Source organism: Branchiostoma belcheri, unplaced genomic scaffold (assembly GCF_001625305.1).
Source record: "Branchiostoma belcheri isolate BF01 breed outbred unplaced genomic scaffold, Haploidv18h27 scaffold5, whole genome shotgun sequence".
Taxonomy (NCBI): Eukaryota; Metazoa; Chordata; class Leptocardii; order Amphioxiformes; family Branchiostomatidae; genus Branchiostoma; species Branchiostoma belcheri.
In genome coordinates, this window is record NW_017804131.1 from 4,574,818 (window position 1) to 4,590,329 (window position 15,512).

The 15,512-nt window shown below is 43.1% G+C and overlaps 1 protein-coding gene across 3 annotated transcripts; it reads left to right on the top strand.

Moving 5' to 3' along the window:
- The first annotated feature begins 1,181 nt into the window (after positions 1 to 1,181).
- LOC109479842 (fibropellin-1-like) lies at positions 1,182 to 15,459 on the top strand. Of its 3 annotated transcripts, none has more exons than XM_019781868.1 (17): positions 1,182 to 1,356; positions 2,757 to 3,146; positions 5,230 to 5,331; positions 5,679 to 5,792; positions 6,329 to 6,442; positions 6,975 to 7,088; positions 7,544 to 7,657; positions 8,488 to 8,601; positions 9,340 to 9,453; positions 9,999 to 10,112; positions 10,800 to 10,913; positions 11,272 to 11,496; positions 12,211 to 12,336; positions 12,869 to 12,982; positions 13,792 to 13,905; positions 14,238 to 14,315; positions 14,802 to 15,459. In XM_019781868.1, the coding sequence occupies exons 1-17, from the start codon at positions 1,275 to 1,277 to the stop codon at positions 14,906 to 14,908; spliced, it is 2,250 nt and encodes a 749-aa protein (XP_019637427.1). In that variant the 5' UTR covers positions 1,182 to 1,274; the 3' UTR covers positions 14,909 to 15,459. The 3 variants fall into 3 exon arrangements, with proteins under 3 accessions (XP_019637427.1, XP_019637428.1, XP_019637429.1); XM_019781869.1 differs by having other exon boundaries at positions 1,182 to 1,332; XM_019781870.1 differs by lacking the exons at positions 1,182 to 1,356; positions 2,757 to 3,146 and adding exons at positions 4,224 to 4,271; positions 4,711 to 5,100.
- The last annotated feature ends 53 nt before the right edge of the window (positions 15,460 to 15,512 follow it).

Sequence of the window (15,512 nt, forward strand, 5' to 3'; positions counted from 1 at the left end):
TACTGTATCAAAATGACGACACAATGCAGAAATAGATTTTAACTTTTTAAGTCAATTTTTTATTTATTTTGAAATCAAGAACATTATACTGTAGAATGTCCTTGTGAAAATCAATCAGGATATTTGCGCGGTCGCCACCGTTTGCCAAATCAAGATATTCTCTGCACTTTTTGCCATAGATATAATCTTTAAGGATCTTCACGACCTTTTTGGCAATCGTTGTACATTCTACTACAGTTTGGCGAAGTACGGAAGGACGCTTGTGACATAACATTTAACGAGTGCATTACACATTTACGTCTATCCATACATCCACCCTTCCCTTTGCCTATCAGATATGCACCGGGAACGTTGTACATTTGTATTGCCAATCTAGATGCCAGCGTACTAGTATATATTAATTTGCCCCTTGCTTGAACTACATACTGAGTCCATAATAAAGTAAATATGAGCTCTCTGCACCCGTCACTATTGTAAAATACACTAGTCCGTGTGCTGCACTCGACACGAATTGGCCTCTCGTACGTTCGCTCTAGACATCTGTCCTTAAAATCATTATCAGTACTCAGTGTTACCGGTCACCTGTGTGTTCCGCCTGACCTTGGCACAGTAACTTGTTTTGCACAGAAATCGACACTCAAAGTTTGAGAATACAGACCCCCAAAAAACACAATTTCGCTCGTCAAACATGTACCCAGCTAGATGAGCATATACGTGCACGGTAAGTAGACAGAATGTTCAGGACGTTATACAACTTCGGCAGAAAACACAATCATTTATCTATGCAAGCCACTGACAGGCAGACCGTGTCAAGGTGAAAAGATGGTGTTTGCTTGTCTCTTATGTGTGTGTGTGTGGGGGGGGTCACACGTGATGTCACGTACATAACAGTGACTTCCATTTAGCATTCAACATTCAACAATTTCAAGTCAGGTAAAGACACTTGTTTTCAATAGATAACACCTGTCACACGTACAACCACCCGCCAAAGGTATGAAAGTTATGGTGTTGTTTGGAATGACAAAGATGTAGAAGTGTTAGAGTGTTTGTAGAACAGGATGTCACGTACACTGTATTGACTTTCTATCTGCCTACTTCAACTCGCACTCAATTATAGGTCCGCAGCCTGCGTCAGACATATAGATACAGCGCCCATCTCTACCGGTCAGCTGTGTGGTTCTCATGACTTTAGGACACGACATAAATTGTCCAACAAAACATTTAAGTCCGTCAGACATTACCGAGCCTGAACTGAGCGCAACAAACGGTGAAAGATGCGGCAGTTTGTACTCATGATCGCGGTTGTGATGGCCTGGGCGTCCTCGGTACAAGGTGAGACGGACAGAGTGCGTTTTGGTAAGGCCATTCTCAAAACTAGACTGTCCAAGAGACATGCTTGGCATTACGTATGTCAAGATGACATTGAATTTAGAAGTTATGTAATACTTTGCTGGCGACCTCAAGTGCCCTGCGATATTTTTTCATCGTACACAATTTTTCAATCGAACATTAAGGACGCGCCTACGTTACCTTTACAACTGCGTTCATAATTACATGTATATTAAGTTGGTTCCCTCATTCGTTCGTTCCTTTGCGAAAAGGATAACTCAATGTGAAGTGTATCTTTTTAATGATAGTGGGTAGAGTCGACCTAGCTAGGCCCGTACCCTAGAAGCAATTGCAAATGAATAGTTTGGGAAAAACTTCGATCCGCATCTAGCAATGCTTATGATATAAGCTGTGATCCAAATATCTTTTTCGTCTTCTACGAAGAGAGCCATGGCTTATGTATTTTACGTTGAAATTAAGATAGATATGATAAGTTAAGATAAGTTAGATATGAATTACTAGTATACAAGCAAGAATATAACATTTAGAGTTGTTATGAAAAAATGCTATAATTTTCTGCTCTTTTCTCTTTTGGATCTGGCATATTATAAGTGCTTATGATTCAGGGAAACGAGAGACTTAATGATTTAACACAGCTCTGAAAATAATTATGACAGCTGTGAGTTCCAGAAAGTTTATTTTGTTGAGCCTGAGCAAGGACCTTGGCTTGAGGTGAAAATCGATACAGCGCCCGCGATCTAAACCTAACGGCGGTATATAGCTTCTCCGCGGCACTTCGGACGAGCGTGGCGCGACTGACAGGCTCGGAAAATGGTGCCCCAGATGCCCGCAAACTGCCGCCAGATAGCGCGGGTGGAAGGAGGGCGTGCTCGACATGAAGTCTACGAGTTGCAAGTTACTGTAGCCGACACTAGTAATACCAGAAAGCGACAAGGGCCAGGCAGACATGGGCGAAGGCGGGAATAAGTAGACCCCACTCCCCATACGGGGGCGCATGAGGATTTATCTCTTACTCCTAGTAAAAATGGGTCAGAGGGGTGCTATCTCATCATGTTACTTGTAAGAATATCTAGGTGTTTCTTCTAGTAAAACAATGAGTTAGAGGGGTGCTTCCTCATTATTTTACTAGTGAGATAATTAAGATATTTCTTCTAAGAGAATTTAGACCTTCCTTCTAGTAAAACAATGAGTTAGAGGGGTGCTATCTCATTCTTTTACAAGAAGGAGAATTTAGATATTTCTTCGTAAAACAATGAGTTAGAGGGGTGCTATCTCATTGTTTTACTAGAATGCGAATTTAGATATTTTTTATAGCAAAAAATTAGTAAAGTATAAGAATATCGTTCGCAAATTTAAGGGTCGTGGAACTCTAATAGTTATTGAATTTTTTGTCTGTCTCTCACAAGCCCTGTCGGAGTACCTGACGTCTATAGACCGTTACGGGTTCTACAAGGTCCTTGTGTCGGGAACCATGGACGACGACAACCTCATCGCTACCTGCGCGGCGGCGGGGATGCGGCACGCCTGCTTCCACTCGGGAACCGGCGCCTGTGCCTTCCACTGGAGCCCGGACTGCATCAAGTACGACCACGACGGCGTCAGCTGCATCACCACGGAGAACCTTGCGCAGATCCTGTGCGGAGATCCCGACAAGTTGTACTGTCCGCCCCTTGATGACGTCTTCGTGGTGCGACCGAACTACTGGGGCGAGGTTGTCGGCTGGGGCATAGACGTCGACACCCACCAGCACTTCGGGGACGGAAGCAGCTACAACAACATGTACGCCCTGTGCGCAGGTAAGGCTGGAGGTTGTTATCACACAACATCGGCCCCTGTCACACATAGCCGAATATTATGTGTGTCCTCCCGAACACTAGCCAAGCTAAGATTCGTTCAGCTTTCTTTACACATACATGTATACGTACATACACACACCCTCATCTGTTTTAGAATGTACGTGCATGTTAGACACCTGCACGTCTCGTAGTGCACGCTCCAACCTCCAAGTTAATCAGTTCGTCATCAAGGGATAGACACTGCACTTTGCCTGTCCTGTCAGTATTTCCACACAGTTTATCAGCGAGGATCTCGTGGGTACTAGTAACACAGCTGACATCGCCGAAGCCCGGAGTCCAGAGAAGCAAAACCTGTCAGTGAGTGGTTACATATATACATATCCCATGTCTGCCTCACAAGCAGCCTTTATATTAACGCTCGACATGGTTCCCGACACAGGAACGTTGTAGAAGCCGTAACGGTCTACAGAGACCAGGTACTCATGTTGGCCTTGTGAGAGACAGAGACAAACGTTCGCATAATTGCTGGGTTCTACCACCTTCGTGAACGATAATTGTAGACTTTTCTGAGTTGTTTAAAAACAAAATCAGAAACCAACTCAAATTGTAAAGGTAATCTTATCGACATCTCGTCTAAAATCCCACAGATTACAAAACGCATACAACAGTGAGCATTTAGCGTTTACCATGGCCTGGTCAGGTCATTTGTCTTTCAGAAACATCGCATAGGTTCCCTCATGCCAAAGAAAGTATCAGAGTGTCTTCATGGTACAAAGAATAGTATCATAGTGTATAGGAGTATTTTAGAAAGGTTTATTCACTTGCTAAGAGGTCACGTACACTATATCAAAGAGCTTGATCAAACCTCCTTGACTATATTGACTTGTTATATCTGTCTGTCTATATGCTAACTCAGACCAATAAACGGCCGCAGTTGTGCGTCAGGTGTATTAATAGTTCATCCCTACCGGTCAGCTGTGTAGTTCTCATGACCTTAGAAATGTCAGGCTCAAAAACAAGTCCATCACCCACTACCGAGTATAAACTGAGCGCAACTAAGGGTGAAGATGTGGCAGTTTGTACTCATGATCGCGGCCGTGACGGCCTGGGCGTCCTCGGTACAAGGTGAGACGGTTACGATCTCGCGCGAGTCAGTCGGGGGTATCGTCACTAGAAAGCTTTGAACAACTCTTGCAATTAAATGTGCAAAGATTGGATGTTACATGTCGTTCGGGATACTATAGCTAGCTGCCACCGCGCCGCGTGCCTGCGAAGCTGGTGTGTTACGCCGAAGGGCGGTAATACCGGCTGAAGAGATGTCCTTTAGTACCGATACAGAGTATTGCCGAGTAGGGTGCGTTTTTTGGCAAGGTTCTACTCAAAACTGTACGTTAACGTTGTCCCAGAGATGGATGTCTTGTTTGTTGCATTTTTTCAATGACAAATGCGGGTAGGCCAGGCCAAGATTTTGTTTTTAAACAATTATACGAAAAGCCTACGATTTTCGTCCACGAAGGTCGTAGAACCCAGCTGTTATCCGAACTTTGTCTCTGTCTCTCACAAGGCCAACATGAGTACCTGGCCACTGTAGACCGTTACGGCTTCTACAAGGTTCCTACGTCGGGAACCATGTCGAGCGACCACATAAAAGCGGCTTGTGAGTCAGCTGGCATGAGGTATGTATGTAACAACTCCGGTTCTAACCATTGTGACCACCACTGGGAAAAGGGGTGCATCCAATACGACGGCAGCGGCGTCAGCTGTGTTACCCACGAGATCCTCTCCAATGAACTGTGTGGAGATACCGACAAAGTGCACTGTCGGCCCCTGGACGACACCTTTGTGGTCAACCCGCGCTATTGGACTCTGACTGTCGGTTGGGGCGTGGACTACCAGACCGCCTCGGGCGGCCTGGTAGGAGCATATTACAGCAACATGTACGCCATATGTGCAGGTGAGGTTTGTGCTTAACCAATAACTCATTTGCTGCAATAAAAGTACATTTGAACCACTTCACCACTTTCCGTGATTAGTAATAGTATTGGAATTATTGTATTCATAATACATTTCTTCTGATGTCCAGTTTCCGAGGGTCTACAGTACATGCCCTGTATGAACGGAGGAACTCTGGACAACTTTGTCTGTCAGTGTCCGCCTTGGGCCACCGGATTCAAGTGTGAAACAGGTGGGTTCATGCTCGTATTTACCCCTTTACAGTCACAAAGGCCCCATTCCCACTAGGATAAAATTGTCCGCATCGATCCGGCTCGAAGTCGGATCAAAACGAATCAATTCGGATCGATCCGGACAATTTGAATGGGGCCAAACAGAGCCACGAAGTCATAAGATTTGTTTTTAATTTCACCATGAACTCGACGAAAAAACGACACATACAATATAACACGTCCATATTTGTAAATCAGTCTATATCCTACCTATTACTTTCAGGTAATCTCGAGTTCAATGCTCGAAGTGACCAATACTAGAGCGTTGAAGTTTCTAACCTTTAAAGATAAACGTATATATTTTCAGACAGGATAGACGACTGCCAGGGCTCGCCCTGTCAGAACGGCACCTGTACCGATCACCCGGGCTTCTACACCTGCCGCTGTGAGCCGGGATGGACGGGAGTCAACTGTGATACAGGCGAGATGATTTTTAGACTTAAATCTAAAACAAAACATGCTCATGTCTTCATATCACCCATCTTCATAACCGGAGATACATGTAGGTGCCGCCCTATGCTCACCTGGTGCGGGAAGGACTTAAACTTTTCACCTTCAACGTGTCTTCATATAACATAATGACGCCAATGTAACGTCTTTTCGCTCTAAGATGAGTTTGAGTATCTGCAAAACAATCTCTAATGTTAGACCTGACTGTATTTCAACATGCAGACAACGTAAGATCTATCATGTATACATCTTGAAGTTAAAAAGGTGTTTGCAGATTCATATCCCTCAACGGATTCAATATGCCAATCAATGTGAAATGTTTGTAGTATGGCAGTACATGTGTTTGATTTGATATCATATGTACAGAGTAAGCATGTTAGAAGTTAAGGTGTTTACTGATATATTTTTCATATCCTTCAATGTGCACCTCAATGTATACTGTTTGTAGTATTATTACCAAGACAGTAATGCTACAAACGTCTTGAATAAACCACATGCATTTTACAGAAATGGTCGACGAGTGTCTGACCTCTCCCTGTCTTCATGGCGCATGCGTGGATCACCTGGGCGGCTACACCTGCCGATGTGACTCGGGGTGGACAGGAGTGAACTGCGAAACAGGTGAGCAGGTTAAAGTTGTGGATGCTACATGCCTAGCCTTAGCCTGGGTGCCACCCTCTGTAGTTTCGTAGAAAAATGATAAAATGTGTTTTTTTACATTTAAGGACAATTTGTTTGTTTTGAACCACATATTTACTTTATTTAGTTCTTCATTCACGACGATTACTAAACTATTAAGATTCTTGTGAGACATAAATACATTTTTGTCGTCTGAAAAAGAAGAGTAAATAATTTTTGTGAAACATGTGGTAAATCGTTTGTATAAATAAAAGAAATAGTAAGGGTCCCAAAATAGATCCTTGAGGAACGCCACATGTAAGTAGGTTAGGACGTGACTTGTAGATACTGTTCGGTACTACTTCATGTCTCACAGTCTTTCTGTCTGTCTATTTGCCTTTCTCTCTCTCAATCTCTCTCTCTGTCTCCTTCCCTCCCTCTCTCTACATATGGCACACAGTCCTTTTCATTGACAAGTTTAGAAACTTAATATATCATTAAGCTGACCACCGATTTCCTGACGTTTACTTTACAGAACTGGTGGACGAGTGTTTGAGCAACCCTTGTTACATGGGCGCATGCGTGGATCACCAGGACCACTACACGTGCCGCTGTGACCCAGGCTGGACAGGAATCCACTGTGACGTAGGCGAGTCGGGTAGAATTGTGTCAACTTGTAGAACGTTAACAGACAGAATATGTACTCACCAAGCAGAGGTCGATAGGGGAAGATCGTTACCTTTTTATATGCCCCGTTTTTTTTGTCGCTACCGGTGGGGGTAGCGACAAAAATGGGGCATATACAAAACTGTAACGATTTTCCCCCACCAACCTCTGCTTGGAGAGTAAAACTATACACATACTCTGCATGTCTCTGCAAGACGCAAAATACCACCATATAGTAAAAGTCACTTTCGGCTATCAACACTTCAATGGTTTATTTGGTGTACTTAATGGCATCTTCATATCCGTGGACAGATCTCTAAAGACAATGACTGTCCCTATGTATGACTGTATCGACAACACATCATTTTGCCTTACGACGCATTGGTTAGGGGTTGTTATAGATCGAATTGCTGACATTTTAAGATACATGCGTTCCAGATATGGTGGACGAGTGTGTGAGCAACCCTTGTCTGATGGGCGCATGCGTGGACCATCAGGACCACTATACCTGCCGCTGTGACCCCGGCTGGACGGGGGTCAACTGTGACGTAGGTGAGTCGGTTACAACTGTGTCCACTTGTAGAAGCTACAAATACTACTTATTTAGTTATCAATTTATTGATCTTAAAAACGGTTGGGTGGTACCTTCAGTTTAGGACAACTGATTTCCAAGGTAGCCCAACATAAGACAGAACAAGTTACAAAGGACATACATGTAAACAATAAATTACTTAAACATAGAGATAATAAATCATTGGAAACAGGACATATCAACCAAAACAAATGGTCAAAATAATAAGGCATAATCATAGTTCGTGTCATTCTAGTCCTACTACTAGATATACACGTCTTCACGGGGCTCCATAATTAATGTACTGCAGCAAATGGTCTCTTTTCCGTCCAAAGGCATCGTATTTACATACAATAATGTACATGTTGATCATAGTGTTGAAGAGGAGACCATTGTTTTGTAAGAAATTTAGATCTTTGAAGCTGAGAGGATAAGGCTTGTTTTTTCCCCAATGTTCATCAACATCTCATCGTGAAACACCTAAACATTTTTTACTATTACCAAGGCTCCTCCGTATACAGCGAAGAGATCAGTGAAGAAGAGAAGTGATTGAGGTGTTCAAGAATTCATTCTTTCCTAGAACTATTGCAGAGTGGAACTTACTGTCACCAAGTACAGTAGGGGCATTGTCATTAGATAGCTTTAAACAAAGTCTAGAGCTAGAAGTTCTAGGGTTAGGTGTAACAAGTCGATCGGTGTAATATAGCCAGCTGCCGCCGCGCCGCGTGCCTGCGAAGCTGGTGTGTTACGCCGAAAGGCGGTTATACCGGCTATACAGATACAGATATTCTAAAACTCGCGCTCTTTACAGACATGGTGGATGAGTGTCAGAGTAACCCTTGTGTGAACGGCGCATGCGTGGATCACCAGAACCACTACCACTGCCAATGTGACCCCGGTTGGACAGGAATCCACTGTGACGTAGGTGAGTTAGTTACACACGTGTCTGTGTATAGGAACAGCATACGTGTGGGCAAACATCAAAGTACCAATATATCTCAATCAGCTCTTGTTTACATCACAATAGAGAATATAGCATGGGTCTTATTTCTTTGAAACTTCATTTTCAATACAAACATAGCAGACAAAAGTCTGAATTGCGTTAGTATTTACACGCCATTGAGCTCGTTTTATATTATAATACACAAACTGTGGGTATTTACAGTTTTAAAAGTAAATTCTTAATTTCTATATTAAACAAATTGGCATCTCTTAATGATTAAAAGATTAATTACCTATTAAAAACTCGTAGTTTAACATAGATTGATAACAAGATAAGGGCAAACAGCAGATATGAAGATTCGAAATTCAGAAAGTTTGTTACAAAGTTTGTTCATTTCCTTGTTTTTTTTTTTTATTAAAACACATATAAAGAAATACAGACACGATGACGGCGTACTCAAGTTGGGCTAACTTATATTGGCGCCGCCATCAAACAATAAACTTAATTAAAAAATAAAGCGATACATACACTAACGAATAAATACAATACACAAAACAAGACAGATGGGGTTTAAATAAAGAATGAAACTAAGAAAACTAAAAGCGCAGGTCGCATATAATCTTCTACTCATCTCGTATGTAATTCTCTAGCCATCTTGTATGTAAACTTCAAGCCATCTCGCATGTAATCTAGAACTTAATAGAAGTATCGTTTCCTCAGATATGGACGACTGTAGCAGCTCGCCTTGTCCTTCCAACTCCACGTGCGTCGATGAAGTGAATGGATACACCTGTCAGTGTGCGCCTGGGTGGGAGGGGGATCAGTGTCAGACAGGTAGTACGACTTCTTCCACTTTCTTTCTTCAATCCCTGGAAAGTTTTGGTCATTTTTTTTTCGTGTAGAATGAGAAAGGATGTCGCACTGTCTACGACGACTAAGAACAATTTTCAAGTGCTTCATAGAACAGATCGACCTAGCGGGACCTGAACATGTCTACAGCCGCAATGCATCAGATCCTTATTTCTGCAGGATGATTTATTGACATAGAAACCTTAAGTTGATACCGTTTATTAATTCGTAAGTGTCTATAATATAGCCTGGTTACTATATAGCATATAGCTATATAGGAAAGATCAGGGAGGGCTACGAGTGGGGGCAGATATAATATGGAAGATCAGGGAGGGCTACGAGTGGGGGGGAGGGAAGATCAGAAAATAAAAGAACCATTTCCAAGCTCTACATAGAACAGATCGACCTGTGCATGTCTGCAGTCGCCATGCATCAACTCCTTATTTCTGTGGATGATGGAATGATATACAAGTCTTAAATTGATGCCGTTTCTTAATTCTTAAGTGTCTACCTGCATCCATCGTTCACAGATATAGACGAGTGCAGCACCTCGCTGTGCCCAGCAAACGCCACCTGCGTGGACGGCGTCAACAGCTACACCTGCCTGTGCAAACCTGGCTGGACCGGAAGCAGCTGCGAAACAGGTGATTAGGCGACACGGACTTAATTTTATGGATTTTATGGGCGAATAAAAAAAAATTCCGGCGAAAAATAAAAATGCTACTAAACCACAGGAACACAAAGCTGGTATTGAGAATTTGCGGCAGTACTTAGAGACGTATACGACTTTCTTTCTTTCTTTCTTTCTTTCTTTCTTTCTTTCTTTCTTTCTTTCTTTCTTTCTTTCTTTCTTTCTTTCTTTCTTTCTTTCTTTTTGAGAACAGGCGAAAATCAATGCGCGCGCGGATGTCATCCATAAAATTAAGACGGTGTGGCCTTACAGTGTTATAGCAAACCTGAAATTTTTCTCCGTCATCTCAATTTTGTTTGACGTAACATGTTGAGCGCCGAAAGTATGAGGCATCAAGCCAGCGACAATCCTGAAAGAGTCGGGGGCATGAAATTTAGGAATCTGAAACACTATTTCTTGCATTTTTATGGGCAAATCTTGCTGGTATTCCATATCTTTACATGCCGATTTCACCAACAAAAAGTGCACAATTTTTTTTTGCAAATGAACTTTTATACAGTTATACCATTCAGACAACTTTATTTCATGCTGTACATGGGGTTTCAATGTAAAGAGGAAGGAAAGGGGGTGACTTATGATTCTATTGTACAATAAGAAAAAGAAATATGACGTTGTGATCCGATTTGTTTAATGTTTGTAGAAATCAACGAGTGCGCAAGTAATCCGTGTTTGTCTGACGGGACGTGCGTGGACGAAGTGGACGGCTACAAGTGCATCTGTCCGGAGTGGACCACGGGAGCCAACTGTGAAACAGGTCAGCTTCTCATTCGCCTTCCTGCTATGCAAAACAACAAGTGTCCAACAACCTGTACAGTGGGGTTGACAGTAGTCTCTGCCAGACTAACTACGCTGGCTATATATAGGAGAATATTTGCCGGGGGAGTTTGGCCGCCTTGTAGGTTTGACTGGGCCGCGCAGTTTGGAGTTCGGAGGGAAAGAAACTACCTCCCCGCGGCCGGACTCCCTTGGCCAATTTTACTCTTTTTTTGCCGAATTCTACGATCCGTATTCCCGTAGAAAGGCCTGGTTGAGGCTAGGTTGACAGTAGGCTTGGAAGCAACTGCCTGTTCCTTGGTTGACATACATGTATTGTATTACATTTATTGCTACAGTTCTCTTCAGCCACGTGTGCTACATGTTCTCGCTCGACACCCTGTCCCACAAAGACGCGGCCGCTGCCTGCACCACCATGGGAGGACACCTAACGGACGTGCACAATACACCAGACCAGCAGATGATGGCTTTCTTCATCAGCCACGGCAGCGACGTCTCCCACTGGACCGCCGCCATGACGTCGGCTGCGTCCTTGATCTCTAGCGACGGTTCTCCAGTGTCTAGTAAGGTTTTGCTTCAACTCTCTGTGGCCTCTATCGGTCATCATGTCCGCAGAAGACCCCGTAATATGTTGTGCATAGCACGTTGGCGGAGCATCTCGCTCAAGGTTGTATTCGTGTATTTAAATATGGCATCAAGTCTGTTGTTTTTAAATGTTGTCAAGGAAAAGATATCGTCTGTAACGATCAAGAGTCTGATGCAACGTTGACGAAATGGGCTTTGAAGTCCCAAGTCTGTGGTTCAACTACGACAGGAATAAGGTGTAGATTTATGATTGGTCAATCGGTAGAGTGCTCGCTTTGTAACCGAGAGGTCGTGAGTTCAAACCCCGACCGGGTCATACCAAAGACTTCAAATTGCTCCATACTGTAGTGTAACGGAAATGAAAAGAATACAGTAGTGTAACGGAAATGAAAAAGAAACCTACTGCTTTCTCTGCTTAGTACTCAGCATCTATGAGAAAGAGTATAAAAAGGTCAAACACACACCACTACCAGCGGGCTAGCCCCCTGCTGTAGTGATTGCACAACTGTGTGGCCCAAGGGCTACAGAAATGGAGATGGGTGCCAGCTCTATGCTCTGCAATAGAGTGGAACGGGATGGGGGATGGGGCTGAAATATTGAACACTATCAAAGACATGCATAATCTTGAACACTATCAAAGACGCTTTTGAAGCAAACGATTCCAGTGTAACATCCTTTTGCGTTGTTCCTAGGTTCCACCTGGATGTCTCCGGACGCCTACGGCCCGTATGACCAGTGCGTGCTGCTGGACAGTCAGACTAACTACCAGGGAAACTATCACGTCTGTTCCGAGGAACACAACTACATCTGTGAATCCTGTGAGTGCTCAAGTACTCTATAAAATCGCTCCTTAGGTAACTTTCTGACATTCCAAGAACAAATGCTCTAGGTGGGGTCGTGTGGCGTAGCGGCAGAGTGCGCGACTCGGAACTGAGAGTCCCGGGTTCGAGTCCTGACATGCCACCGATCTTGTGCCCTTGGGAAAGGCACTTTACACGACTTTCCTCACTTAGCTCAGGTGTAAATGAGTATTGTCCTGTCATGTATTTGTCCCCTATGTTGGTGGCGGCATTAACATAAGTTGAAAAAAACTTGAGTGTGTCGTCACCACGTCTGGTGATTACATGTTGGAATAAAAAAATGCTCCACCTCTAATGACGATACTTTCCAAAACGCGTCACTGTACAGGTTTCGTTTATCTTTTATGTTGTATATCTGTTGATATGTAGTATATATACTACATCTGTTCAATATTCGAAGAAAAAGGATACAAGAAGTTGGAAAATAATCCGTTTGTGTTACCAGTATGTTGGACATTTTTTTTAATTTTTGTGTTTCCTCCCCATGCAGATACTAAGGATTGCCAGCTGTGTCAGAACGGAGGCGTCTGTACCTCCTGTTTCAACAACTCCGTCGTGAAGTGTGAATGTCAACCAGGGTTTACCGGTGACCTGTGCGAGAAAAGTAAGGCCCTACCGTCGTCAATAACGTCAACAAACAAACAAATACACATACACACGAACAAACAAACAAACAAACAAACAAACAAACACAAAAACGAGTTTAAGCTTGCACTCTCCGTACTCCTTAGTACTTACTAGTACCATGGGAAACATCTCAACGTCTTCATTAGAAATGTATCATGTGCGTAAGCCGTTGATCACACTTTGCGTGTTATATTGTACGACGTGTCGGTGTAAACTGTTTGTTATCACCGTGACAATACATGTAGTCAATGGCCTTTTTGATAAGTCCTTTTAATCTACGGGCCATTTTGCTGTTCATTTGCACTTTAAACGAGTGACTCCAATCATTATAAAAGTATGCAAGTTTTGATGTATCAAGAGTTTATATCTGTAAAGGTTAGGCATCCAGGTAATAAGATACTCTAAAAACAGTCACTCAAATTGTTTGAAGAGTATCAAGACAAGTCTCCGATGTCACTGACGAAAGGTAGTGGATGCTACCTGAAACGTCTGACCGTTTCCAAAATCATATCCAGTTGCTTGAGTAACTGTTTTTGGCGTATCAAGAGTTTATTATGATCTGTTTCCGAGGTACAAAACAACACTAATGCAATTGCACATGGTACAATGTATGTATATGGCAAACTACATAAAGAAAGTAACAAACAATAAAATGAATGTAATGAATAAGACCTAATGTCGAATAAAACATATCTTGATTACTCAAACAATAAGAACTAGCATAAGTCTTTGATAAAGTGTTACAATCGAGTGGGCTAATCACAGTGTCTCTGAACTGCTCCACAGACATTGACGAGTGCGCATCCTCGCCTTGCCAAAACAACGGCACCTGCGTTGATGGCGTGGATAAATTCGATTGTGTCTGTGACCGAGGCTACACCGGGGTTTTGTGCGAGCAAGGTAGTATCGTTAAATATGAAGTTTGCTTTATAAGAACTCGACTGGAAATGACTCATAACTCATCATTTTTGTATTAAAAACATGTATAGTACACTGATATATGTTTAAAGTTAAAACTTTCGAGCCAAAACTGAAAAACCTCTCTCACCTAGAGCTTTCTACCAATCACTCTCAGTCTTCCTCAGTAGACTGACCCAGTGAGGCTTGTCACGTGGCGTCTTTGAAGTGTGATGTCAACACTGGGCCAAGGATGTCGGTAGACGATGTCGGCCCCCGTCACGGTTAAGTGATTATTTACGCAACATAACTATTCATGTGTTTTTTTTCTGTAGATCTGGACCTGTGTCATCCCAACCCGTGTCCATACGGCTGGACGTGTGTGGACAATGTTCACGGCCTCAGTTGTGAAAGTAAGCCTTATTCACTGTTTCTTGTAGAGTAGTATTTTATCGATGGCTTGAGGAGGCGGCCACGGGCGGTGAACTGTTCTCTCAACGGCCAAACTCCCTTGGCATGCTTATCTCTCTATTTTGGCCGATTTCTACTCTTTCCAGCCGCCTCCTCAAGCCTGATAGAGGCTAAGCACAACCATCAGTGGAGTCGTGTGGCGTAAAGACACAGCGTTCGGCTCGGAACCAAGAGTTCGAATCCTGACATGCCACCGATCTTGTGGCCTTGGGAAAGGCATTTTATACGAATTTCCGCACTTAACTCAGGTGAAAATAAGTATGTCTGTTGTCCGTTGGTGGCGGCATAAAAATAAGTTTAGTGTGCCGTCACAATGTATTGTAATAAATGTTGAAATAGAAAAAGACATGATATTGATATTTACTAAGTTAGATATTTCTGTTCCTGCTTTAATTTCTTGTTATCCCATCGCTGTTCAACCCCCACAGTCCCTGTCCGGGGAGCCGAGACTGAGTACTGCACCAAGTACTCTTGCGGTCCTGGCTGGCACTGCAGGGAGGACGGCCCAACTGGATTCTCCTGCATCACTGGCTAATACGTCACGTGACCACCTGCTCTTCTTCCGTTGATTCAGCTTTAGCTACTAATTTCTTTTGAACGTCGTCATCAGTGTGACATCCATACAAGAACATGCAATACGACTTGAAGTGTGCACAACATTTCCTTCATCAAATAAAGCATCTCTATAATTAATTCCCGTTTTATTGCTCTTTTGATACCACTTGCAGTATGCTTGGTTTGAGGCAGTATTATGTACAATATTGACTTTTATAAGCACTAGAAAATATAGATCACTTATCGGAAGGTACGTTACGTCTTCAAATGGGGAACATTGCGTAGGACGGGGACACAACCTCTGTATACGAGGTGAATCCAAAACGTACACAAAGAAAAACTTTTGCATTCAAGTTTTACAACTACGGCGCGCGAACTTCAGGACGCTAATAAACATCTATTGTAACTTAGTTGATCGTCGATTTTATGCATAACTTCCATGATCACACCGCTTTTCCCTAGACTCTACCAGACTAACTACGCTGGCTATATATAGGAGAATATTTGCCGGGGGAGTTTGGCCGCCTTGTAGGTTTGACTATGCCGGAGGGAACGAAACTACCTCCCCGCGGCTGGACTCCCTT